The 27,787-nt window shown below is 38.2% G+C and overlaps 1 protein-coding gene across 5 annotated transcripts in view; it reads left to right on the top strand.

Moving 5' to 3' along the window:
* The window catches only part of PDE1A (phosphodiesterase 1A), a 300,656-nt gene that overhangs the window by 163,084 nt on the left and 109,785 nt on the right, over positions 1 to 27,787 (top strand). For all 5 annotated transcript variants that reach the window (XR_007517882.1, XM_049887595.1, XM_049887593.1 and 2 more), the window contains exon 2: positions 6,651 to 6,764. Coding sequence is in view for 4 of the 5 variants with exons in the window: in XM_049887595.1 (XP_049743552.1) it covers positions 6,651 to 6,764 (114 nt within the window). In the remaining variant the exon portion in view is untranslated. The remainder of the gene's footprint in view (positions 1 to 6,650; positions 6,765 to 27,787) is intronic.

The raw sequence follows: 27,787 nt of genomic DNA, 5'->3' as shown, positions 1-27,787 counted from the left end.
CTAAGAGGAATTCTTCAATATACTGGCCATTATATCCTCCCAAAATATGTGTTATAAATTCTAACCTATAGGCCGATGGTTATAATCCCATTTGGGAATGGGTTGTTTTTTGTATGCTAATGAGGCAGGATTAGTATAGAGTGTGCCTTAAATCCATCTCTTTTGAGATAAAAAAAGAGGTTAAACAAACAAGCAAAGAAGCAGAGATGGGGTGAGACACATGCCAAGCCACATGAAGATCGCTCAAGAGCAGAAGCTCAGAAGAGACAAGGAACTTCCTCCAGAGAGGACTATTTTGCTCCTTTAAATGTAGACTGTAAGCACATTTTAAAGGCCAATAATATTTGTCATGCTATTCATCCCATTTTTTTTTTTTTTCATTTTCTTCAATGATATAAATTGTTTTGGGAATGATTTACCTCATAAAATAAAGGTATTATGGAACTTTACAATTCTAAGTAATATTGGACTATATGAAAAAAAGGCCAAAAAAAGGTTTTGAATCTGTAATGCTTGTTTCTTAGACTAAAGTTGGGATTTAATTTCCTGAGCATTGACCTGAAGAGTAGCAAATACAGTTTCATTATTTAATGAATTCTTATTATCATTTTTTATCATTTTCAGCTCAGATGCAAGCAGACTTAGTGAAAATGATGTCATAGCTTCTTATTCTGACAGTCCCTATTTGTGTGGTTTCAGGCACTCCTGCTTATGGCCATATTATAATGCTAATAAAATATCTGCAATATCTGCTATATACATTCTTTTGGAGCCCTGGTGGCGTAGTGGTTAAGAACTCGGCTGCTAACCAAAAGGTTGGCAGTTCGAATCTACCAGCTCCTCCTTGGAAACTCTGTAGAGCAGTTCTACTCTGTCCTATAGGATCTCTATGAGTCGGAATAGACTTGACAGCAATAGGTTTGGTTTATCTGTACTCTTTTAGCTTTACCACCTCTGATTCTTAGTATGGCATTGTTACAACAATATCCTTTTCCCATTTGTATTTCAATCAGGTCAGAAATGGGGACCTTGATACATAATAATTATAAATTCTCTTTTAAAATTTCACTTGTTTATTTTTTGTGCTCTGTTGCATTAGGAATATCCTAGGTACTTTATATCCTAGAATTAATAAGGATATAACTGTAGGATATATGCATCGACACACAAAATTTTTCAGTATGAGAACATAGTTAATTATATAGGTGACCCTCTTGTAGGATTGGGTCATGTAGCAACGTTTTAGAAGGTGGAAACTTGATTATGTAAGCTACATCATTTTAATTGAATATTATTGTGGATTGAATTGTGTCCTCCAAAAAATATGTATTGCAAATCCTAACCTCTATGCCTGTAGAGGAGCCCTGGTGGCACAGTGGTGAAGAGCTCGGCTGATAACCGAAAGGTTGGCAATTCAAATCTGCCATCTGCTCCTTGGAAACCCTACAGGGCAGTTCTACTCTGTGCTGTAGGGTCACTATGAATATGAATCCACTAGGTTTGGTTTTATGCCTGTAGTTATAATCCCATTTGGGAATGGTTTGCCTTTGTTATGTTAATGAGGCAGGATTAGTATAAGGTGTATCTTGAGTCAATCTCTTTTTATATAAAAGAGATTAAACACAAGCTAGAAAGAGACAAGGGAAGATTCATACCAAGTCACTTGGAGATCACCAAGGGGCTGGAACCCACAGAGAAAGTGTTGAATTTGGACTTCTAGCTTCCTAAACTGTGAGATAATACGTTTCTGTTTGTTAAACCCATCCACTGGTGGTATTTCTGTTATAGCAGCACTAGATAGCCAAGATAAGTATATTGTCCTCTAAAAAATGGCAGTTCTGTATTTGAATTTAAAAAATACTCAATCATTTTCTACAGTGCAGTATTCTTTGTCAAAGATAGGAATTGTTTCCCCTCTGTAACTTTGCTTGATTAAATCACAGAACCAGTCAGTTATTTTCAAAGATGGTGTTGCTATTTTAATTTCTATCTTAAGTGTCCTAATCATTAAAGTATGAGGAAATTCCTCCAAAAAAGGTAAGCAGATAAAAATCTGCTTGTTATATATATAATATTTGGACTGATTTAAAAAGTCTTATGAATTATCAAAGATAAGCTATTTGCAAAAAGACTACTGACTGTATCTCTTAAGAGCTTAATGCTGTAACATAGTTTATAAAGAAAATGTTCTATATTCTACTTTCGTGAGTACTGTCTGAGGTCTTAAAAGCCTGTGAGCAACCATCAAAGATACTCTACTGATCTCACCCCTTTGGGAGCAAGGGAGAATGAAGAAAACTAAAGATAAAAGGAAAAAATTAGTCCAAAGGACTAATGGACCACATCTACCATGACCTCTATCAGACTGACTCCAGTACAACTAGATGGTGCCTTTCTACCACCACTGACTGCTCTGACAGGGATCACAACAGAGGGTCCTGGACAGAGCTGGAGAAAAAAGTAGAACAAAATTCTAACTCACAAAAAAAGACCAGACTTGCTGGCTTGACAGAGACTAGAGAAACCCCAAAAGTATGACCCCCAGACACCCTTTTAGCTCAGAAATGAAGTCACTTCTGAGGTTTACCCTTCAGCCAAAGATTAGACAGGCCCGTAAAATGAAACAAGACTAAAGGGCACACCAGCCCAGGGGCAAGGACTAGAAGGCAGGAGGGAACAGGAAAGCTGGTAATAGGGAACCCAAGGTTGAGAAGGGAGAGTGTTGACATGTCATGAGGTTGTTAACCAATGTTATAAAACAATGTGTGTACTAACTGTTTAGTGAAAAGCTAGTTTGCTCTGTAAAACTTCATCTAAAGTACAATAAAGAGAAAAGAGCTTAATGCTGTTTAGATTTTTTTTTCATGTCTCTGATAGGATAATTTAGAATTTTTTTAGTATTTTAATAGAATTGATGAAAACTGAAGATATATAACAGAAGCATCTATTTAGCACATATCCTTTTTCTATCTCAAATAACTGATTACATAGTTCAAATATATCACTTGCATTGCTGTTCAATTTTCAGCAGCTTAATTAAGGTATAATTGGTGTATGATAAACTTCACATACTTAAAGTGTGCAGCAGTTTGATAAGCATAGACATATATTTATACAGTGAAAGTATCACTGCAATTAAGAAAAATTAACATTTCCCCCAAAAGTTTCCTCCAGCCCCTCGGCAATCTCTCCTTTCATTCGTTGCTGATCCCCCACCTCCCCAGTTGTCAGGCAACCACTGATCTGCTTTCCGTCACTATAGGGATGATTTGCATTTTCTAAAATTTTATATAAATTCAACCATACGATATTATACTCTTGTTTTCTTGCTTCTTCCACCTAGTATAATTATTTTGAGATTCACTCATGTTGTGTGCATCGATATTTCATTATTTTTATTGCTGAGTAGTTTTCCATTGGATGGACATGCCACAGTGTGTTTATCCATTCACCTGTTGATGGGCATTTAGGTTGTTTCGACTTTGGGGCATACAAAAAAAGTTGCTATGAGCATTCATGTACAAGTCTTTGCATGGGCTATATATCCTTTTCTCTCTACCTAAGGGTGGAATGGCTTGGTCATATCTTAGAAGCATGTTTAACATTTTAAGTGATTGTTTTCCAAAGTGATTTACCAGTTTATATTCTTACCAGCAGTGTATGGTAGTTCCAGGTGCTTCATCTCCTTGTGAGTATTTGATATGATCAGTTATTTTAATTTTAGCCATTCCAGTAGGTGCTTTGTTGTATCTCATTGTGGTTTTAATTTGATCTTTTTCTAATGACTGATAAAGTTGAGTATCTTTCATGTTTGCTATGAATATATCATTTTTGGTGAAGAGTCTGTCCAAATGGTTTACATATTTTTGAGTTGTTTCTTATTAGTGAATTTTGTAAATTTTTTATGTGCTTTGGGTAAAAATCCTTTACTACATATATGACTTGCAAATACTTTCAGTCTGTGGCTTGTCTTTTATTATTTTAAAAGTGTTTATGAAGAGCAGATGATCTTAATATTGATGAGGTAGAATTTATTACTTTTTTCTTTTATGGATAGTGCTTTAGGTATTTTATCTAAGAAATCCTTGCCTAACCCAAGGTTATGAAGGTTTTTCTCCCCCCCCCCTTTTTTTTTAAATAGGGTTTACCATTGTGAGGTAATTGTTGCTTAGGGTTCCAGGTATGGATCAAAGTTTCTTTTGCATACAGGTATTCGAGTGTCCTACCTAGTACTATTTGTTTTAAAGAGTATCGTTTCTCCACTAACTTGTCTTTGTACCTTGTTTCCAAAATAAATGGACTATATATTTGTAAGTCTCTTTCTATACTCTTTATTCAGTTCTGTTGACCTATGGGTCTATAGTGGAAGTCAGAGAAAAGCCAAAATGGTACTAAAAGAGAGACAAATGAAGTGTGATTCAGTTTCTAAGTAGACAGAGGTCATAATAGAGTGGATAGGGTGGTTTGTATTGGGATTGGAATCTGCAAAGGATTCATGAGAGTGGTAGCATCTTAGATAATGCCTAGTAACTAAACATGATTCAGACAGTTAAAGGTATATGAGAGAAAAACATTTCAGGAAGTGAGAAGAGCTTGAATTTAGGGAGATTTGAGAGTATTTGAAGAACAGTGATTGAACCAAATTGCTTGGAAATTAAGGTGTGTGTAAAAGAAGAAATGGGAAATGTGTACATTTCAACACTTGACCACATTGTTTGCATATATCATGACACTCCTAAAAATTGCAAATGCTTTGAAGACAGGTTTCGTGGCGCTCACACAGGCACCCATGCATTGTGTGTGTGCGCATGTATATGTGAGTGCGTATCATTATACGTCTATGTCTATAACTGTATCTATATATTCTTTTCATAGCACCAGGCCCAGTAACTGATGCCAAATAATTGTTTACTACACTGAAATGGATTTTTAAGCACCTTTTTGGCAACGTTTTTTATTTATAGATAGCTAGCCTATGTTGTTTGACATTACAGCTATTAACTGTTGTTTTGCTACCAAGCAATAGTCACCAGTGGGGCCTCCAGCCACAGTTTAGAGGGCCAGAAACTGCTCAGGGGGAACATTAAGTACATGCACTTCCGTTTTGGGAATCAGAACTACATGAGCCTGGTATTTAGAGCACTGTTTTCCACTTGGCTTGCTCGTTCTGACTGATGAAAGAAGCCCAATCATTGCTAAAGAGTTTTTACTAAGTTAAGGGGACTTGTTTATTTTATGTACATGAATTTGTGATTTCCTCTTCAGCTCTGAGAATTTACCCATAGGCTGGCTTGTGATTTAGGTAAATAGTATATAGTTATTTTCTTAAAAAATAAAAAGTTAGTACAGATATATATGCAACAAAACCTTACTGCTTTAGAACCCACCAGTTTAGAATGCGTGATTATTTGCAAATGATTCTTGAAGATGTCTAGGTTTGTATTATCAATGAAGAAAGCAAAAAAACAGACTAAAGACTGTTAAGGATTAGTGTGTTTAGGTTGTTTACAAAAGCAAATTCAAAATTGGGACGATAAGCATATAAAATTATTCCATTAATCTGCAATTCTAATTATAAATAGTCTTTTTAAAGTACAGAGATTTTTCTTTTTATGAAAAAAGCAATGTATGACCAATAAAGAAAATTTGTAAAGCTACCGCTAAAGTAAAATAGATGCTATCTAGTCTCTCTTTTTAATAGTCTTTGCTCAGGAATGCTCTATGTGATAATTTAGGAAAATGGATAAATTGTCTTCTTGTTTTTAAATTTTTTTTCTTTATCTATAGTGTATGTAAACTAAGAAACATGCTCCTTTTATGCCTAGTGTAGGGAAGTATCTTCATAAACCCTCTTTTTAATTTAATGCGTAGTAGTTTCCAAAAGTGTTACAGACTCACTGAGGAAATTTGTATTACTTCACTGTATTAGATGTCTATAATCCCAAACCTTAGTCGTTAAAAAAGTAGCATTAATTACGTCACGGTTTCTGTGATTCAGGAATCTAATCCTGGCTTAGCTGAGCCCTCTGCTTCAAAATTCCTCAAAGGGTTGGGACACGTCATCCTTTGACAAAAACAAAACAAAATCTCTCATATATAAATCGATTTTTTACAGAGTTGTCTCAAGGGAAAAACCATTGCAGTGAAAACAATAAACACACATACATTTTTTTTTTGGAATCTGTATTTCCTTGGAACTTTTGCCTTCATTTTTTTTTTTAATTGCTATTTTCAGTGAACAATAGCTCCAGTAGCATTCAGAGGACCATCTTTGAATTATTCTCTCTGTGACAACTATGAAAAAGCAAAATGGCCAAGGAATACATTCTCCTGCCAGTAATATATTTCGATAAAAATCTCTTTGTCTTGAATTTTCAGAGAGACCTTCCTTGAAATATAATACCTAAACTAGCGACCCACACCCCTAACATTATTGAGAGGGAAATATAATTTATAATAGTTGCTTAATTGATAAAGATTTATCTTAAATATATCTAAAAATATCTCTGAAAACATTTCTATTTGATGCTTTAAAAAATGTGTGTTAAAATCTTTACTCAATTTGTGTATTTAATATTAGAATATGTTCCATATAGTTATATTAAATTTCTTTCTATTTTTCTCTTTTTTCATCTACTGTTTTGAAATAGACTAAGATGCCTAGTGAAACAGCTGGAAAAAGGTGATGTTAACGTCGTAGACTTAAAGAAGAATATTGAGTATGCAGCATCCGTGTTGGAAGCAGTTTATATCGATGAAACAAGGTAAGTGTTAATCTTCCTTTCCTTTTGTCTTCCTTGCCTCTCTCCTCCTTTATTCATCTTTTGCCAACCTCCTTTATCCACTACATGAATTTAGCAAATATAACCAATAAAAACAAAATCAAAATCTTATTAAAATTTAAAAGATGCTTTTTCATTAACTACTTAACTGGACTGTGATTCTTTCTAAAAAATATATACATTTTAATCAAAATGCTTGAATATAATAAAAATATTCGGATAATAAAGCCACAAAACATAAAGAATGAAAAAAAAAAATTCACTTCCCTCCTACCCTTGTTCTTAAATACAGATTTTAATTTTTTTTTTTTTTCAGAAACAGATGTAGGCTTATAGTGACTTTCTCTGATGTAAGAATGTTTCCTATTATCTCAGATTTCAGAGTTCCTTCTGAGAAAATGGCTGTTACGTGTCCACACATGCTCATGGCAGGTATCAGGCCCTCTATGCAGGCCTTGCTAAATGGCAGCTCCAAAGATGTTGTTGACAATCATCCAAATCTAGCCTCTAAATATAATTAGCAGATTGTTAAGGGAGATAGGAAATGAGAATTTATATGAAGAAGTTGTTAGCCTGGAGCTGTGGCTCACCACCAGGCAATTTTGCCCTTCAGGGGATACTTGGCACTATCTGAGGATATTTTTGATTGTTACAGTTGTAACATGTGCTACTGGCATGTAGTGGGTAAGTGGCCAGGGGTGCTGCTAAATATCATACAATGCACAGGACAGTCCCCCCCTTCCAAAGAATTATCTGGTCACAAATGTCAGTAGTGTGGAGGTTAGGAACCCTGGCCTAGAGGGAGAACTGTACATTTTCTTTTCCCCTCTAACGACATACCCTAAACCTCAAGCTGCAGGCGGGGACCCTGTGGAACCTGGAGGTAGTAGTTGGTGTGACAGTTCTGATCAGTTCAGACTCGACACTGGGAAGTATCTCTTGGAGTTATGGGGAGCATTTAGACAGGTACCTGATACTCACCTTAAAAAAGACAGAGGTGACAGGTTGATTAGAACTACCAGTGAATTCAGGGGGAAGAGGAAACCTGTGTAGGGAGAGGCCCTTCCAGAATTTGGCAGGAAAAGGCACTGTAGTTTTCAAAGTCCTAAGGCAGCCAGACTAGAGGTCTCTTGAAGGAATCTACCAAGACTGCTCCCTTCAGAGGGTGAAAAACAAGCTACCTGGGGTGATTGTTGATACAAGTCAGGGTAGGAGTTGTAATAATTCAGCCAGAATGTTAGAGAACATATAATGTTGGAGGTACCCTATTGGTATAGCAAGTCTCTCTAGGACACCGGTAAAACTCCCCAGGACCCAACATTTGGACATTTGCCACATGGATGACAGCAAAACCACATGAATCTAGTAAGACCCTTTGGTCCCTATAGTTTCCTGTCCCTTCCCCACCACATTGCTGGAATAATGAGAAGCAGCAAGTGAGTGGGACAGGGAGTAAAACATGGAGAGTGGAGACATCCACCGTGCCCCTTTCCCTCTGCAGGGGTCTAAGCCCAGGTCACATTTGATCTTAGGGAGGTGAGAAATGTTAAACCAGGTATGAGACTGAAATTTTGCTATTGATGTAGGCTGAACTTAAGAAACACACACATACACGTACAAGCACACACATAAATAATATTGTTTAATAGGTAATAAATTCTCGTGGTTCAAAAATGAAAATAATATAAAAAGATGCTTCTTGAAATTCTTGCTTCTATCCTTGTCCCAATCTACCCCACTCCCCCAACTCACACCCGTCTTATTTATCTTTCGAGGGATTTATTACAAATTTTTATTTCTTATTTTTCTCTCCTTCTTTCATGGAAAGTAGCATACTGGATTCATGGTTTTTCATTTTGCTTTTTCTCCCGTAAACAAGGAAACTTGGAGATCTTTCTATATCATGTACTGAACTTTATAATATTGTATAATGAGAATTTTCATTAATAACTGATAGAAAAAGCCTTGATGAGGGCTGTACTGCAGCAGTGATTCTGTCTTTTGTCTCCAGAACAGAACTTCTTTGTTAGGTGGGGTTTGGAGTCATAAATTAAGAAAAATCAGAGGAAACCTTAGATTATAAACTCTACCCCGAGTTGTTTTCCTGGTTAACTGTCACCAAAATATCTGTAAAAATATACACAGTATTTCTTTTAAGTGAATAGAGATCCAAAGTGCCAATTAAAAAAAATGTTTTTTGGTGCCCCTGTAATTTGTTTGCTCTTACATTTTCATGTGCTTTTAATTCACAAGTGAACTAAACTTCTTAACACGTTTAAGGTTTCTTCAATTTGTCCTTGACTAGTTTATTATTTGATATTTATTTATAAAAAGTAAAAACTTTTATCTTTAAAAATTCTTGGGAGGCTTAAATCATTCATTTTATAATGCTATTTTGCCTGTTTCTCATCTTTTATTTGATAGATTATCATATATAATATTTATTAATTCTTCTGTTGTATTTTCCTGAAAATTAGGATTCCACAGATGCTTTGCTAACATAGTTCTCCATGATCCCTAACTGATTTAAACATACATTACATTTCAAAGTATAGTTCCTTTTCATTTGAAAACTGCTCTTTTGTGGGAAGAAAACTTAAGAACAATACTTAACTACTTCATGGTAGAAATTTAATTTTTTTAATCTCGCTCTTTGCAACACAACGCCAGCTCTTATCCCCACCTTTCCCCAATTTTTACCCAAATGACAAAAAATTTTTCGCTTTTTTATTTTAATGCTTCTATGACGTCATGATTTTTTAAATTGGATTAGCAATAATATACCACATCTGTATAGCCTTCAAAGACGTTTTAGTTTCATTATTTCATATCAGTTTCACTACAATTGTATGCAGTTTTGGGATGATTACTACTTTTTTCATTTTACTAATGAGGGAGCTAAAGCTCTTGAAACTGAAATGATTTGACAAAGGCCACAGGCATTGGCAAAGCTGAAACTAGAAACCAAGCTATGGCTTCTCCTTTAGTGCTCTCGCCTCTATGCTTGGCTCCACTCACAGCATAAAGCAGGATGGTTTTTAATGAACTTGGGAAGATTTAGATGACAAACGTGTAAAGTATTTTGATAGCTGGAAGTGTAAATTCTGGAAAAATAATGGCTAAAATTCTTTAGGGCCTACTATGTGCCAAGAACTCATTTGTAGCACTTTTTCATTTAATTATTGCAGCAACTCTGTGACATAGACACCTTCCTATTACCAGCTTACTTTTGAGGAAACCAAGTCATAGAAGAGTTACAGGGCTTACTCAAGCTAATACTGAGAGTAAGGAAAAGAGCAGGATCGGGGCCTTGGCAGCCAGACTATGGGATTTAGGTTATTAAACATGATTCTCATCTGCTTTTTTCTTTTGAACCATTTGACCAAAAGGTGACTTCAGAGACTTTGGAAGTTTTGATGAAAGCTCACATGGTATCAGGGTCATCAGATCCAGTGGTGTGTTGATTTTGATGCATCACTTCCCAACTTCACCTTCTCTGATGTCACATTCGTAGCTTAAAATTGGCTATGGGAGGAGTATTTACCAGTAAATTGTCAAATGCTACAAATCAGGTTTGTTTTTCCTGGAGAGCCTTTGTTAAACATTTATCAACACAAAACTGCTTAGACCTAAGATTACCTGTTATATATCTTCTAAGAACTGTGATTTTATGATGACAATACAGGCTGAATAAATTTTAGAGCATTAATACTTGCCAAGGTTTGATTTCCTATAGACTTGATAAGACACTCAGCAGCCAACCGAGCATGAGTATTTATTGAGATGGGTATATAATTATTAAGGAATCCCTGGGTGGTGCAAAAGGTTAAGTGCTTAACTACTAGCCTCAGAAGTATTAATAAAACAGAAGGAGTAAGAGATCAAGAAGCAGTTAGTTTGCCTTTAAACTTTATATAAGAATCTGCTGACTTCTGAAATATTTTAAACGGAAAATTCTCTCTCTAGAAAAAGTCATCCAGTGGGCATTGCTGAGAGGTATCATTTGGAAGTCAAACAATTGGACTGGATTGAAGAAAAAAAAAAAAAAAAGATTCAACACTAAGTAAAGCAGTAAAAAGCAAATTACATATTGGTTTAAAATCCATACACACTCACATATACCTTTTCTGACAAAGCCGTAGTGAATGGTAGGTTTCAGTCACAAGAACACAAGAACAAATCAAAACAAAAATCTCTCTTGAAAGATGATTTGGGTGAAAAAGCTAAGTACAGAGCTTCTAATAAAACCAAAACAAAACCCACTGCCATCCAGTTGATTCCGACTCATAGCGACCCTATAGGACAGAGTAGAACTGCCCGATAGTTTCTAAGGAGCGCCTGGTGGATTCGAACGACCAACCTCTTGGTTAGCAGCCGTAGCACTTAACCGCTACACCACCAGGGTTTCCAGAGTTTCTAATAGAAACTGAAATTGGACTTTTCTGTGGGGACTATAGCACAATTCCCTAATGAATATGGCTATTTTTTTAAAAGACATTTTCAAATGCAAATGCCAATATTTTATGAGTCCTGATTTCAGATGTGTCCCAAGAGGCTCTTGTTTTTCAAAAGTGCACAGTTTTAAGCCAGAAACATGTGGCCTACAAAGAAAAAGAAATCTGTTTGATTGTCCCTATTTAGATTGGGACACTGCCAGGCCAAGCAGCATCTTTGGCCTCATGAATAGCAGGGTAGGGCAGCTGCCTGGGAGGTATATTTTCAGAGATGGAGTAATACTCCCTAACAAAATTTAGAACTTCATTCTGTTAATATGCACCAATCTAAGGTTTATAATTACCATGACTCAAAAAGAGAGGGTTCAAAGCCCGGATCTTCCACTCAATACTCACTCTCTTTGGATCCTCCATCCAATACTCTCTTTCAAGTTACTTAACTTCTCTGAGTCCTGGCTTTATCATCTGTAAAGTGAGGATAATGACAATGCCCATCTCATAGCATTGACATGAGAATTACATGTAGTGTAATGCCTGACACAGAGTAAAAGCAAAAACAGTGTTAGCCATTATTATTATTGTACCATTAAAATGCAAATACCTCTGGGATGAATAGTAATTCAAGAGATATAATTTATACCTCCTAATGAAAATATTAAATAATTTTCTGAGAAAATGAAGACAGGTAGGCTGTACTTGGAAACCCTGATAGCGTAGTGGTTAAGTGCTACAGCTGCTAACCAAAGGATCAGCAGTTTGAATCCCCCAGGCGCTCCTCAGAAACTCCATGGGGCATTTCTACTCTGTCCTATAGGGTCGCTATGAGTTGGAATCGACTCTACGGCACTGGGTTTTTGGGTTTTTAGGCTCTACTTACCAGGAAAGGAAAGCAAAGTGGAAATTGATAGAGAGAAAAAGTCCTTAGTAGGATGTACATCTCAATAAAAACACCCTTAATTGACTTTGGTGTGTCTTACTAAGTTCGAAACCAAAAAAACCAAACCTATTGCCATCGAGTTGATTCTGACTCACAGTGACACTGTAAGATAGAGTAGAACTGCTTCGTAGAGTTTCCAGGGAGCACCTGGTGGATTCAAACTGCTGACATTCTGGTTAGCAGACAAAGCTCATAACCACCATGCCACAGAGTTTCCTTACTAAGTTTAAGGGTCATTAATATCGGGATAGATTGTCATGAATGGGAATGCAGTGATGTCAGTCAGTATTTTGAGAAAGTTACTTTGGTGAAAAATTACATGTAGTCCAGGAAACGTTGGAGGTCAAGACCCTTGGAATCACTGAGTATTGGGATTTGCCAGGGAGTATTCACTCATTTAACAAACCTTTACTGGTAACTACTCTGTGGTAGCTGAAATGAATATTAGGCGCACCGATAATCAGGTTTAGGTGTACAACTCTTTAGATAGCTCATTGCTAGAAATGGGTCAAGAGCTTTGAAGACAAAGCTAGGCACAAGGACAAATGCTGCAAACGAGAAGCAGGGAGGTTCAGAGTTAGAAAGAAAGACCTGATCACACAGACAAATTATAAAACACCAGGTAGCATGCAGTAAATCACTGCCAGAAAGTTAAGAAATTATACAGGGCCAAGATCCCAAAATAGATATGATTGGACTTGGAGGTACAGCCATAAGGTCAATGAGTTTTGTTCCCTGGCAGAGCTTCCCCTGCCCATTCTTAAAAACAAGGCTCCTAACAAGAGGACTTCACATTAAAATGTCTGGAATATGGTAGATATAAGGGTTCTAGAACTCAGGACTATAGTGGCAGAGATGTAGATCTGGGAATTATAATTTGAGGGTCTCATATGTTCACAGGCCTTTCCTTCGATGCCTAAACTTTAACAGTCTAAGCTCCAGTGAAGTTTGAGTATATTTGTATCATTCCGCATCTCCATCTTTTGTTTTAGGGAATACCCAGGGAATGTTTATTTCGTTTACCAATCTATCCTGGCTGTCACTTTCCTCTGGAGCCAGCGCTCTGGCACCAAACTGCTGTACTGTTCCTCTGCAGATCATTCTTTTCCCCTCAAGTCCATTTATCTACAGATAGGCACTGCTCCCAACTGTGGGATCATTCCCTTCCTCCAGTTTCCCAGACAAACAGCTAGAACCACCTGTAACCACTGTAACACGTCACTGATGATTGCTGGCAGAACTCAGAACTGAAACCCTTCCTTAGAAGTTCTGCACCAGAAATTTCTCTGCATATTCTAAGCTCTGCTGCCTACCTTGCAGAAACCAGTTCACCACCCACTACAAGTACATTTGAACCTGTTTACTGTGTCCTGTGTTCAGGATCTCAAGTTCCAAGGCCAAGGTAAAAGGGAAGGGCTATCAAAATTAATGTCAAGTTGTACATTTATCTTCCAGGAGAAACACCTATTCTCAGAGATGGTGCAATGTAAATTCACAGTTAAGAAAATGACCCCAACATTTTCTAAAGGATTAGAATATGCAGGGATGAAGCTGTGCTAAAAATGAAGACAGCCTTGCACTTTACTATGCAGAGACATTTACCTTCTTGGATTCCATAGTCTTGATCTCCTATAGGCCAGAGTAGGGCCATCACCTTATTTTTATGTAACTAAAAGACCTGTTCAAGAGACTTTTCATGAAACAAAAGAGCTGCCTGCCTCTAAAGGTAAAATCCAACCTCTGTGGAATAAAACAAATTATTATTTGACTTTTCAAATGTCAGTTTTCCTCACTTCCAACCAGTAAGGCTTCAAAAAGACTTGGAGTTCCTTCTCAAAATGTGTCACCGCGCTATACTCTAGTAACTGAAGTCAAGGGAGAGGATGAAAATGACAAATAGAGGTATGGGTGAGAGGGGAGTTGAGGACAGACAGAGGAAATACAAGCATTTAAGGTAAGGCATGAGGCTACAAAGAAGGAGACCGAGAAAGAATAAATAGAGGGGCAGGAGGCATATCTGAAGAATATAAGTGCCAAAAGCCAGTGGAGAAAAGGGCTGCTAAAAAGGGCAAATGAAATGCCACAGGGAGAACCACTGGTTGCAATTGGCAGATTCCTGATGCTGCTGGGGTAGAAATTCACTAAAGATAAGAAGCTACTAGTCAGATTACAGTAGTTTGAGGAATTAGTGTGGATGAGCTAGGAAGAAATGAGTATGGGCTATTTCAAGAATTTGACAGTGGTGGAAAGAGCAGAGATAAGACAGCCTGTTAATAGGACAGACATTTAAAGAAGGCCTCTTTTTTTTTTTTTCTCATTTATCTTTAGGATGGAAGGCTATTGTCTGTAGCCTGGAGATGGAGAGCTAAATAGAGATTGAGAGTAAAAAAGAACGATGTTTTATAAGAAGGTTATAGCACAAGAAATTATACCTGAAAAGTTATCTACGAAAAGAGAAAAATAGTCAAGCTTAGGTGGAAAATACAGATAAATATTGAGCCAGCAAGTTCACAGACAAGGGTCTTCAAATAAGTTGAACATGAGTAGCACTGTAAAATCAGAAGGGTTAGCATTTGATTTTAAACTCAGTGGCTCAGAATGGGTAAGGGTGCTGCAATAATCATGGCCAGCGTATGGATCGCGGGGCTGCAAAAATTCACGTGGCATGGAGAGCAAACCCAGTGTGGTTAATCACTACAACTTGCATGTCATGATGGTACTGAATGGTGTGGGTTCTTTTTATATTTATAGCCAGAACAGGGAAGAAGGAAAAGAGAAAATATCTGGATTAATAGATAGCTGTTATACATATTTCAATTGTAAGTGGCAGGAAACCCAACGAAATAAATGATTAATTTATTGGTGTTCACTGCCAAAATATTGATGGCTAGTGTTAACTATAAGCACGGGTTGATTCAGAGTCAAAATGAGGTCAAGAGATCTACCTCTTTGTTCTGCTTGCTCTGTATTAGCCTCCTTCCGTTGGTTTGACTGGTAGCAAGGAGGTTGCAGTATTTCCAAGCTTTACATCCTCACACCACCAAACCCAGCAGGAATGAGAAAAGTTTCCCTTCCCAGAGGCTCCAGCAAACACATCCTCATGTTTCATTGGCTGTGGTTAGGTTATATGCTTATCCCTGAACTAATCATCGTGTCCAGAGAAATTGGCCACACAAATTTAGTGGTCCCGCATTCCATGATGCAGTTCTATTTAGTTTAATCTGAGGTCGATTCTATTTAAATTATATGTCCATGAATGGAGGCAAATGCTTTCTTTAAAAAACAAATAGAAAGACAGATTTATTTTTTAAACTCTGTGTCCTCTACAGTGTGAAAACTAAATGTTCATGTTAGTGCCATGTGCAAGGGGACCTGGATCAGGGCCTGTGTGGTATGTTGTGAAGGGTCCTTGACTGGCAGTTTACCAACTCCTGCTCCAGTTCTGCTCCTACTGATGATAAGCCTCTGAGCAAGAGATTCTTTTTTTTTTTTTTTTCTCTCCAGTTGCCAGTTTATTTACCTTGAAGATGAAGTTTCCAGCCCCTCTCTGTTCTGAAATTCTGTGGCTTTACCCACGGTCTCCCCCAAAACACAAACAAACCCGTTGCTGTCAATTCTGACTCATAGCGACCCTATAGGACAGAGTAGAACTGCCCCATAGAGTTTCCAAGGAGCGCCTGGTGGATTTGAACTGCCAGCCTTTTGGTTAGCAGCTGTAGCACTTAGCCACTACGCCACCATGGTTTCAAAGTCCCCTTATAAACGCCTGCTGAAACCTAAACTACTCTGGCTGCCTGGAGGAAGGCAGGAGGGAACTCCTAATCACCTTCTTAGTAGAGGAACATTTATAAATATGGAGGTCTTTTATTCTTTAATTTTTTCCATTTGGAAGAGATTCTGTGGAAATCAGTTTGAGGGGGATGTGCTAAGACATTGCTGGAGCTCAGTGAATCATTAAAAAGCAAATTATGATTTTCATGAATTCCATTTTTGTGGTGTGAGTTGTAAGGAGGGGTGGTGTTGGGAGAGCTGTGTTGGTAGGCTGTTCTCACCCTGTAAATGGAGTGTGAAAACCAGGCTCAGAAAAAGTTGCAATACACTTTGGTTGACTTTCATATTCTCTGTCCATCTGGGGTGTGCTACTTTCTACAAACTTTCAAAAACATTCCCACTAATGAAAAGGAAAAAAAAAAAAAAAAAAAATTTTTTTTTTTTTAATGAAAAGGGGGGAAAAAAATCTGACCAGATCTTCTGAGAAATAAGTGACAAAAAGCTCCACATGTTGTATAAAATCTCCCCATTTGTGATATCTTGTGTCAACAGAATATATACGAATTGAATTTGAAGAAGACAACTTTATAAATGTTATTATTTTCTAATAATTATACCAATAAGAAATTTTTAGGCAATTAACTGCACCCGTTGGTGCCTTGGTGGCATAGTGGTTAAGAGCCTGGCTGGTAACCAAACGGTAGGTAGCTCAAATCCTCAGGCCACTCCTTGGAAACCCTATGGGGCAGAATGTCTTCAGTTCCAGTGTCCCCTCTACCCCCGTTTGCTCACTGCCCCTCAGACACCTCCACGCATCTTGGGATGTCCACCTCCTGCCTGCCACACTCCCTAGGTGGAGACCTTACTTGTCCTGCGTTGCCCGGACCCTGCAGCGGCGCACATCCCCGTCCCTCTTCCCCCCGCCAAACTCCAGGCCAACTTCAGGCCCTCTCCAACCTCCCACTGCTCACTCGCAACATCGCATCATCCCGCCATTGCCCTCCCTGCACCCTTCATGGCCAGACTGAGGTGTCCCGGACAAATGGAAGAAGGCATCCCGCTGTCCCTCACATGGACCAGTCATCGCCGGGGTCCACCCGTATAACCTTCGGGGGCCAGGGCCAGGGCCTGGCGCGGCTCACGTGGGGCCTGGATCATCGGAGGCACTACCTGAGAATTTTTTCTACGTTGTCTTGAATAAAAAATAAGGAGATAGTCGATAAGTAGAAGTAGATGTACATCCAAGATGACACGTAATTTGTAAAATTATGTTAATTATATACTAATATTTCCAGTATAAAGTGAAGAAATTTGAGGCACATAGAAAGTAATTGAGTTGCTTGTGGTCATACAATTACTGTCAGAGAGAAGTTCAAATCCAAATGAAGCATATACAAAAGCCAGATTTTTTCCTTCTTTCTTGCCAACAGAACCCATTCTTCCAATTATTCATTTTCCTCTGCAAAGCCACGTGCTTGGGGTAGACCAACCCCAGCCCCAGGGTCAGGATGGGAGAATCCTGATTGATTTAATCCAGTAATTAGTCCCCAATTCCCTAACCAGTGAGTTTAGACGTCAACATCTTTGCATTTCTGGAAAAAAGACCTAAATGAAAGACTGATGGGAATGTTGAAAAGGTTTTCTCATCCTGTAAAAGCAGCACAGTACCTCTGGGTGATGTTGTATTTGAACGTGATACTTGGAACTGATACAACCATCTCTCCTGAAGCATAAAGCTGACCCTAACACTAAAACTGGGAAACCCTGGTGGCATAGTGGTTAAGTGCTACGGCTGCTAACCAAAGGGTCGGCAGTTCGAATCTTCTAGGCGCTCCTTGGAAACTCTATGGGGCAGTTCTACTCCATCCTATAGGGTCGCTATGAGTCGGAATCGATTCGATGGCACTGGGTTATTCTCTGGGTGACACTAAAACTAACTCTGTAGAAATATGGAGGAAACTTGAGTCTGTAATTGTATTGTTGAGCCCTTAACTAAAAAGAAAAACTAGTTGGAGTCACCCTACACTAGCCTTATTATTTAAGTCACTTTCGGTTAGGTTGGATGTCACTTGTTGTGGAGAGCATTCTTATAGTCACATGTTGTGGAGAGCATCTTTACAGTCACAAGGTCTGCCTTGCTCTAAAGGCCATGTTCTTCATCTCTAGTTCTTCCAGGGACTCACATTGTCCTAAGGATAAATCCTGATGCAAATACTTGGTTTGTAAGTTAAAACCAAACCAAACCCACTGCCATTGAGTCGATTCTGACTCAAAGCAACCCTAGAGGACAGAGTAGAACTGCCCATAGAGTTTCCAAGGAGCACCTGGTGGATTCGAACTGCTGACCTTTTGGTTAGCAGGTGTAGCACTTAACCACTACACCACCAGGGTTTCTGGTTTGTAAGTTGGCTACCAAGAGTTCAGAATCTATTTCCCCATAGAAACAAGGTAATAGGTTGATTAACTTTCCAAGGTAGCCTATATATTGACCACATGCTGTAGGTGAACAATGTAGATGGTTCCCAATACCAAGTATTGGGAAATCAGAGAAATAAGTTACTTCTCTCATTAAATAAAAGGATACTTCCTCATCCTTCAGTACATTCCATTAGTAAGCCTACCTCCAAAATATGTTTTATATCTATCCATCTTTTTTTTTTTAATCTCCAACTCCACTAATTTAGTCTGAGTCACCATCATCTGTGAGGCTGACTCAGGCCTATCTTCCTAAACACGTATCAACTAGTTTTACTCTGGGATTTACCCAGGAATGAAAGTTGAGGATAGGGTGGGGTGTGTAGTTCCCTTCTACTCTAGGATCCTGGAAATTCACTTGGGCAGGGCTGTCACCTCCTTGGGGTTTGTCTTGATTTTGAGAAGGTCAGGCAAGATTCAGTGTACCTTCTCAAGATCTCTTATCTTCCCTTATGACTCCTTTTCATTGAACTAAGCCATCTTTTGATAACAGTAGGAATGAAAACTTTGACACATCACATATTCTACTATTACTTTTGTCTGGGCCTAGATTTTCAAGCTTAGAAGCCAGGAAAAGGCTTGTATTTTCCATCTGGTTATTATGTGTCATACATAACTTGAGTCAAAGTCATGACTGACCAAGTGGAGAAACCTCAACACAGTAACAGGAAGTATAAAACAAAAAATTTTTTGGGGGGTAATATCTTTTCATACACTGAGCAACACCTGACTGAAGATGTTAACACACGTAACATATGCATCCAAACAAGCAAACAAAGAAAAAAAACACGACTTTATTCCTTCTCTTGGAGCTAAGGGGTAAATACTACCTAACCACTGCAAGTGCCTGAATATTTTAACAACCTCTAGTACCAGAGACCAGCCTCATCTATAAGGATTCTCTACCCAAAGCTAGTTCTCAGGATTCTAAGATTGACTTTTTTCTCTCTACTTTATGTTTTTATTGATTTATTCATTCATTCAACAAATATTTATGAAGAACACTCAGTATACATTGCAAATTTATTTTACTCTTCTCTGGCTACTGTTAACTCCTTTTTGTCATCATCTATTTTGACCTCATGAGTTTAAAAAGAAATGTGTTCCTTGTTTTGCCCTCACACTCTTGTGCTGTGAATATATCCCAGTTCTTCTCAGTATCCGTTCTCCATGTTGAGGAACTGACTTTTCTATTTTGCAGTCAGATAATATACAGGTAATTTTCATTCCTAACCTCATTATAAATGATTCATTAATTGGATACCTATAGGGGATCCTTCTGCCAGTCCCTTCTCACAGAGTTCACTGCTGCTTTCTCTTCCTGCCAGTGAAATAATAGATATATGGAAATCAGCAGTGCTGCCAAGTCTATGTTATAAAATGAATTAAATCTTATTTTCTTGGCAGAGAGCTTCTGTAAATTGGAAAGCATGAATGGATGAGAGCAGGGGTTCTCCAGCTTTAGCATTCATTAAAATCCCCGAGAGGGCTTGTCAAAAGCAAAGTGACAATGCCTACCTGCAGCATGGCTGCTAACGAGTTCCCAGATGGTACTGATGCTATGGTTCGGGGACCACACTTTGAGAACCACTGGACTAGAAGAAGGTGTCAGAATGAGGCTACAGAAAAGAGAGATGCTGAGAGAACATTAGATATTTAATGGTTAGAATTTTAAGGTCTTGTCTTAGTTGTCTGGTGCTACTGTAAGAGAATTACAAGTGAGTGGTTGTAACAAACAGAAATTTTTCTCATAGTTTAGTAAGCTAGAAGTCCAGATTCAGGATGCTGGCTCTAGTTATCTTAGTTATCTAGTGCTGCTATAACAGAAATACCACAAGTGAATGGTTTCAAAAAACAGAAGTTTTTTTTTTTTTTTTTTCTCACAATCTAGGAGGCTAGAAGTCCAAATTCAGGGTGCTGGCTTCTCTATGCCTAATCTACTTGCTTTATATCTTAAAGGTGATTGGCTTAAGACATACCCTACACTGATAAGACCTTATTAACATAATAAAGGAAACTTTATTCTCAAATAGGATTACATCCACAAGAGGTTGGAATTTACAACACATGTTTTTGGGGCATACAGTTCAAGCCATAACAGGTCTTACCCAAGTATTGTCCCAAGTTGTATATGAAATGACCTTGTCCTGAAATGTTTCATCCAACTTCCAAGAAATGTCACCATAGAATAGGGGCAGCAAGCAAGGGGTACAGAATTGGAGATTAGTGGTGCCTCACTGCAACAAGTTTTGGGCCCCGGGGAGGGTAGGCCTACCCTTTGATCTATGGTGTGGTCACCTCTCTCAGGTCTGGGAAACCACAGGTCCTCCTCAGGCTTCATTTCTGGGATTCATACAGTCCCTTTTCCTCCAACCTCCCCTCCTAGAAATCCTTGGAAAGACACATACTTAGATGGAGCATGGAACATTTCTCTCATATATCTCATTTCCCAGCTTAGAGGAGGCAGCACATCTGTTCTCTGGAAAGTGGGGCAGGAAGAAGATCAATATTAGGTGTTACGGATTAAATTATGTTCCCTCAAAATAAGTGTTGGGATCCTAAACCCTACCCCTGTGGATGTAGTAGTATTTGGAAATAAGGCATTTTTCTTTGTTTTGTCGTCGTTTTATTACCAAAGCCATACCAATGTAGGGTGTGTCCTAAACCTAGTTACTTCTGAGTTATAAAAAGAGTAGGTTGGATACAAATAGACAGCCACTATCTGCCAAGGAGGCAGATGAATCTACAAGCCCAGGAACTCCAAAGATTGCCAGCTACTAAAAGCTGAAATAAAAAAAATGAAGGATCTCCTCCTAGAGCCACACGCTGAATTCAGACTTTTAAACTTCTGAACTGGAAGAAAATTAATTTCTGTTTTTAAAGCCACCTGCCTGTTGTATTTCTGTTACAGAAGCCCTAGATAACTAAGACTCTAGGTAAAATTGTAAAATGGGTAAAAATTATTTTTGGAGTTCCTTCCCCTTCTTCTTCATAAAGTCATAAACTATAGAATCCTTAAATTGTTGTTTGGCTTCCCAAAGTCCACTTTGACCAACTTCTCATAATGTCTCAAACATTTCCATCTCCACAGTGCCCTCCTTTCTCTACATGTTAGAAATGAGAAATCTGCTTAGGCTAAGTCATGCAGATATGGAAGCAGCGGAGAGTGTACTGAGAACAGATGCTGTTCTAAGTGTTTTCTGTGCATTTATTCACGTGAACCTCACAACCGCAGCACCAGACATCTACCTTACTGATAAAGAAACTGAGATTCACACAGGTGGAGCCCCCCCCCACAAAATCACACAACTAATAGGTGGAGAAGCCAGGAGTCTGACTAGAGAGGCAGTGCTCTTATAACCACCAAAACCCAAAAACCAAACCCATTGCCATCAAGTTGATTCCTATTCATAACAACCCTACAGAGCAGAGTAGAACTGCCCCATAGGGTTTCCAAAGAGCACCTGGTGGATTGGAACTGCTGACCTTTTGATTAGCAGCCATAGCTCTTAGCCACTACGCTATCAGGGTTTCCCTCTTAACTATAAAAAAAAAAAAATCAAAAAATTCCGTAATTAGTGGAATGTCAGGCTTTGTGCCTAATGGAATATTTTCAAAGATATTTTTGAGCTGAGAGGACTTCCTGGTGGGAAGCCAAGAGTCATCAGTGGGGTCTGGGGCAGTTTTCTGCCTCACCCATTCCCTCTATTTCTGTCTCCCAGCTGACTCCAAAAATACAATCTTGATCCCAGTTCTCTAAGCAGCTTGACTCCTTCTCAGAACTCCTCCACCTAATGTTCCTTGGTCTTCTCTTCCTATCCTGGTATTTGGGACCTCCTCTGTCTAGGCCTCTGTTTCCTCAGGTGGGTACAGTGGAGGCACAGAGCTCTTCTCAGGCCTTAAAGTGGAGAAAGCCCCATCTGACTCCAACACTCTCCTTAAAAAAAAAAAAAAAACAAACTTATTGTTGTTGAGTTGACTCCAACTTATAACAACCCTATAGGACAGAGTAGAATTCTTCTATAGGGTTTCCAAGGCAGTAAATCTTTACGAAGTAGACTGCCACATCTTTCTCCTGCAGAGCAGCTGGAGGGTTCAAACCTCTGACCTTTCGGTTAGCAAACAAGCACTTTAACCACTGTGCCACCAGGGCTACTGTACAGTATCCTTGGTAGATCTCAATTTAGCAAATATTTGCATTGTGGGAATTGAGCCAAGGTCAGAATAACTGACTTCTCCACCCGTATGTTCAAACTGCATAGTCACTCATATATAATGGTCATCATCTCACAGTTTAAAAACAAAACAAAACAAAACCAGGGGGAACATCAAACAAAGCTTTCAGGTTAATAGCAGAAAAAGAAAAAGAAAAAAAAGCTATGTGAAATAAATATGACTAAAAATGTGAGTCTGCCATTTTAAATAATTTTTGAACAAGACAAGGGATGAATAATAAATAAACATGCTTGGGTGGTGGCCTGGAAGAATTAAGTCAAATATATTTAGCAGTTAGCACTCAGGAAGTAGGTCACTACCATGTAGATATGGCATTTCAAATGTATTAGCTTTCTATATCGTGTCATTTATAGTACTTTAAAATATCCTGAAATTTTGCCATCAAGATACATTTATATAAAAAGACAAGTGTATAGAGAGCAAAGTTTATTAGTGGTTACCGGGGGTAGGAGGGAGGGGGGAAGAAAAGGTTAACGGTGATAGAAATATCTCATTAAGGATAGGGTTGCACAGCTGATTATTGTAATTGCTGTCAATAAGATGTATACCTGCAAAAAGTTGAATTGGTAAAAGTTGTGTGGCAGATATATTTACAACAATCACAAAAACAAAAAGAAAGAAGGAGTAGCTACTGAGACTGATTATGTACAACCAAAAATATTATGGGATTCAGTTTCTTGGTTTGGAGCTTTAGGGTCCTCATTTCATGGGGCATTCTAATTAGTTGGGATAACAACATATTTAGTACCTCTGTTCTACCTCCTAGTTTGATTAGTAATGCTTGGAGTCTTAAGAGTTTTCAAGTGATCACACAACTTACAGCAATTGGTCTCTATTCACCTGGAACAACAGAGGAAGAAGGAGAGCCAGGAATAGGAGGAGGGTATGGAATGGGTGGCTAATTGCCTTTATGAATAGTGCCCCTTTTGCCATGAGACCAGAAGAACTGGATGGTGCCTGGCTGTCATTACTGAGCATTTTGAGCAAAGATTTCATAGAAAAATCCTGATCAAAAGGGGGAAAGTGCAGACCAGAATTTAAAGTTCTCATGGACTCTAGACTTCCTGGAGCAATGAAGGTTAGATGAACTCCTGAAATTATTGCCCTAAGATAATCTTTAAATCTTAAATCAAAAATATCCCATGGTCTTCTTAAAACCAAAGAATAGTTTAGCTTAACTAGTAAAAAAATACCTGCCTTGAGCATTATGCTCTTTTAAGAACTATCTATATGGGATCAAATTTACAATAGCAACTTGAAAGATTAGATAGGAACCTAAGGGGGCAATGAATTTATGTTAATGGAGGAGGAACAGCTCAGAAAATGAGGGTGAGAATGGTTGCCCAATTCAAAGAATGTAATCCATGTTACTGAATTGTACATGTAGAAACTGTTGAATTGGTGTATGCTTTGCTGTGTATCTTCTCAATGACATCAAAATATATAAAATTATATATATGTGATATATATAAAGATATATTTATCTAAGAGAAAATGATTTAACATACCAGCTTTGGGAAAAAAAAATTTATGCTTCCTCCAACCAAAAGTTCCCTGGTACTCTAAACTCCTTTAAGTTGTTTTTAAGATCAATTATTTTTAAAGGGGAGATGGCATACAGAATAATTATTACTGACATTGTTATTGACTGAGTGTGAAGGTGGACTGGGTACTTAAGAAAAAACATGCATTTGAGGCAAAGAATAGCTCAGCAATTAAGAGCTCAGAAAATGTAATCAGACAGGCTTGGGTTCAAAAGATGGCATATGGCCACTGCTAGTTGTATGACTTTGAGCAAATAAACCATTTAAACTTTCTATGCTTCAATTTTTTCATCAGTACATTGGAAGTAATAATAATCATTGTATCTTCCTCACGTGGTATTGTATAGATTAGAGACAGAGCTTAGCTCCTTGCCTGGTTTATAGTAAATAAGTAATAAAGTTAGTTGGCATTATCTTTATCTATGTCTAGCCTAAGATTTTTTTAGCCTAAGATAGTTTTGAAGTGTGAGTGAAGCATTGGTATTGGTCTTAGGGTTTTTTTTTTTCTTTTGGCGGGGGGAGAGGAAGAGGGCGGAGGAGGAATTGTAGGCAGATCAGAATCAGAGAGACATGTTGACCAAAGAAGTAATACTAATGGATTTGCCTATGAGGGACAACAGCTTCCAAAGGAATATCCGTCCTGCAGACAGACCAATCTCTCTTGATTCGTCTAGCCATCTTGGAAAAGGCTTTTCTTAGAAAATGCTTACAACATATGATGTCAGTACCACCTGAGCCCCAAGCAACAGTGACTGCTCTCTGGACTCCCCATGCTGCCCCCATTTTAGGGTACCCGACTCTGGCCCTCTTTTGGTGTACCCACTTCACAAGACAGTCAATCTCTGGGACCAAGAAAAACCTGGAGTCCATGGCTTTCTTCCCCTTCCAGGTACTGGGACCCTGGGATTCCCCTCTGCCACACTCTTAGCACTGGGACCCAGAATTCTCTGCCTCCTAGCTCTTAATGGACCTCCTCCTAGATCTTTCCTCCCAAAGGGGCCCATAATACCCCTGGCGTGTGCACCTTACCCCAAAGAGTGGCCAAGAAGCAGCTGTTTGCGAGGCTCTGGATGATGGAGATTATGCTGGGGAAGTGCCACCTACTTTTATGTGCAGCCTACACAGGAAAAGCCTGAGTAGGGGGCAGGAAAAGAGGGGCAACCACAGCCAGCTGGCCCTGCCCTGCCACACAAGGAGTTGAGAATTCTCAATTCAAACCCAACCTGTCAGGCTTTTATGAAAGCATATTAAAAGGTAGGAGGGTAGAGCATTTTTATCGAATGGTTTTATTTGCTCGATATGTAATTTTAAGTTATTTAGTTATCTGGTATTTGCGAGAAATGTTCTCCTACCCTGGTTTGACAAATGTTAGGGGCAGAACTGAATGAGTTGGTTGCTTATTGAAATGTGTCCTTTGTTAAAATAGTAAAGCAGAAAAAGAAAATTTCAAACTTGAGAAGCCAGTTTCTCCTAAGAACATCCAAATAGTTAAATTTTCATATTTAATAGGTGTAATTGTAGCACCCATTTCCTAGAAATAACCGTGTGGGTACACAGATATAAGCATTTCCAAAAGTCTACTGTAGACAAATATTTTTACTGACATGCATTTGTAGGAGTCAAAATCCCATGACCTCTCCTTCCGTGGCCTCCTCCTTCTTTACTTCCCTTCCCCTGAAAACTTTCTAGTTCAAAATATAATCCCTTTGGGACTTCTGTCATCTGATTTCAAGAGAAAATTTGGAGAATAAATAGCTCTTAATAATTAGTTGATTACTGGTTGGATGCAGGGTCAATTTTCACAGCTCACTTATCCAAATCAGCACACAGCCCATGTTTAGTGACCCCTCACTTTGTGCTTCAATAACATCATTGGGACTAAAAAACAAAGTTGTATCAGGCAACAGTGAAAGCATTTCTCAGAGGTCAACAGTGATCTTTTCACATTTATACTTCTCATTTGCTTTCTTTATAGTACAGTACTTTCCTAAGGAAAATGCACCAATGATTATCTTTTTCATGTTACGTATTTCATAAACAAAAATTCTTCATTTTTTAAGGACACTCACAGTGTAAAGAATTATGCCCACTCAACATTCTAAACACTAGGATGGAGAGCAAGGATGTTCAAAAGAAAATTGTACAACTTATTATTTTCTTGCACAAATTTATATCAAAAATGAAATGAGGACAAAGCAACTTTATATGTGACAATTTTATGAAAGTATTCAGATATTTTCACATGTATTAGTATAAATGTATAGGTAAATTGTTGATGATAATTCTCTAACCAAAGTCCAGGTTTACTATTCCATGTTATACTGTGGTTTTTATTCCTGTCTTATCTAAAAAAACAAAAACAAAAACACCAACCCATTGCCATCGAGTCAGTCTAACTCATAGTGATCGTATAGGACAGAGTAGAACTGCCCCATGGGGTTTCCAAGGAATGGCTGGTGAATTCAAACTGCTGACCTTTTGGTTAGCAGCCTGAGCTCTTAACCACTGCACTACCTTATCTACTATGGTCAAATAAACTTTGAGAGAGCCCCTCGTGGTGCTCAGAGGATCAGCAAGGAAGGTGCTACAAAAAAAAAAAAAAAAAAAACCCACCGCTGTTGAGTTGATTCTGACTCAGCAACCCTATAGGACTGGTAGAACTGCCCCATAGGGTTTCCAAGGCTGTAATCTTCATGGAAGCAGACTGCCACATCCTTCTCTCACAATATAGCTGGTGGGTTCGAACCACCGACCTTTCAATTAGCAGCCCAGCTAAGCATTTTAACAATTGTGCCACCAAGGCTTCTCCAAGGTAAGTTCTAGGGAAAGAAAAACGAGATTGAGGAGGTGGAGGGATATGTGTGTGACATTGAGTTTGTTTGTTTCTTTAATAACTTTAGGTTTTATCCATCCATCTTTCAATCTGCTTCTCTCCAAATTGGAATGATTATCTTAATAAATCTGCTACAACTTATTTAGGTCTTTCATTAGGAATTTCTTACCATATACTTATTCTCCTTGACGTGTGATCATAAAAGAGTTAATACCTAATGAAAATACTGAGCTCCTTGGCTAAACGCATGTTAAGAGTACATATAAATTTTTAAATTTTCTTCTCTGTGTCTTTAATTCAAAATGCTACAAAAATGTTTACTGTCTTTTCCCCACCAAATGTACACATTTCTCCCCAATTTGTTCCAAAAATTGTGAATTGATTGTTCAAGTGCAAATTTACCTAAACGCAATTTAAGAGATGACTGGCAACTGTGATTTTACTCCCTGGCTTTTGCTGCTGGTCAGTCAAATAATACAGGACTCTAAAGGCTAAACTTTTCATCTACATCTCCATCCTTACTCCACTCCCCAAAGATAACTACTTCTAATAGTTGAGTGTAAATATTTCTAGATATTTTCTATTTATTTAAGTATACATTTTAATTTATATATTTATAGTTAATATATAGTTATAGTACATGTAGTTAATATGTAACTATAAATATATAGGAGCCCTGGTAGCATAGTTGTTAAAAGTGATTGCTAACTGGAAGGTTGATGGTTCGAAACCACCAGCAACTCTGTGGGAGAAAG

Source organism: Elephas maximus, chromosome 6, assembly GCF_024166365.1.
Source record: "Elephas maximus indicus isolate mEleMax1 chromosome 6, mEleMax1 primary haplotype, whole genome shotgun sequence".
Classification (NCBI taxonomy): Eukaryota; Metazoa; Chordata; class Mammalia; order Proboscidea; family Elephantidae; genus Elephas; species Elephas maximus.
Note: the sequence above shows the minus strand (reverse complement) of the source record. Positions and strands in the feature narration are given on the sequence as shown.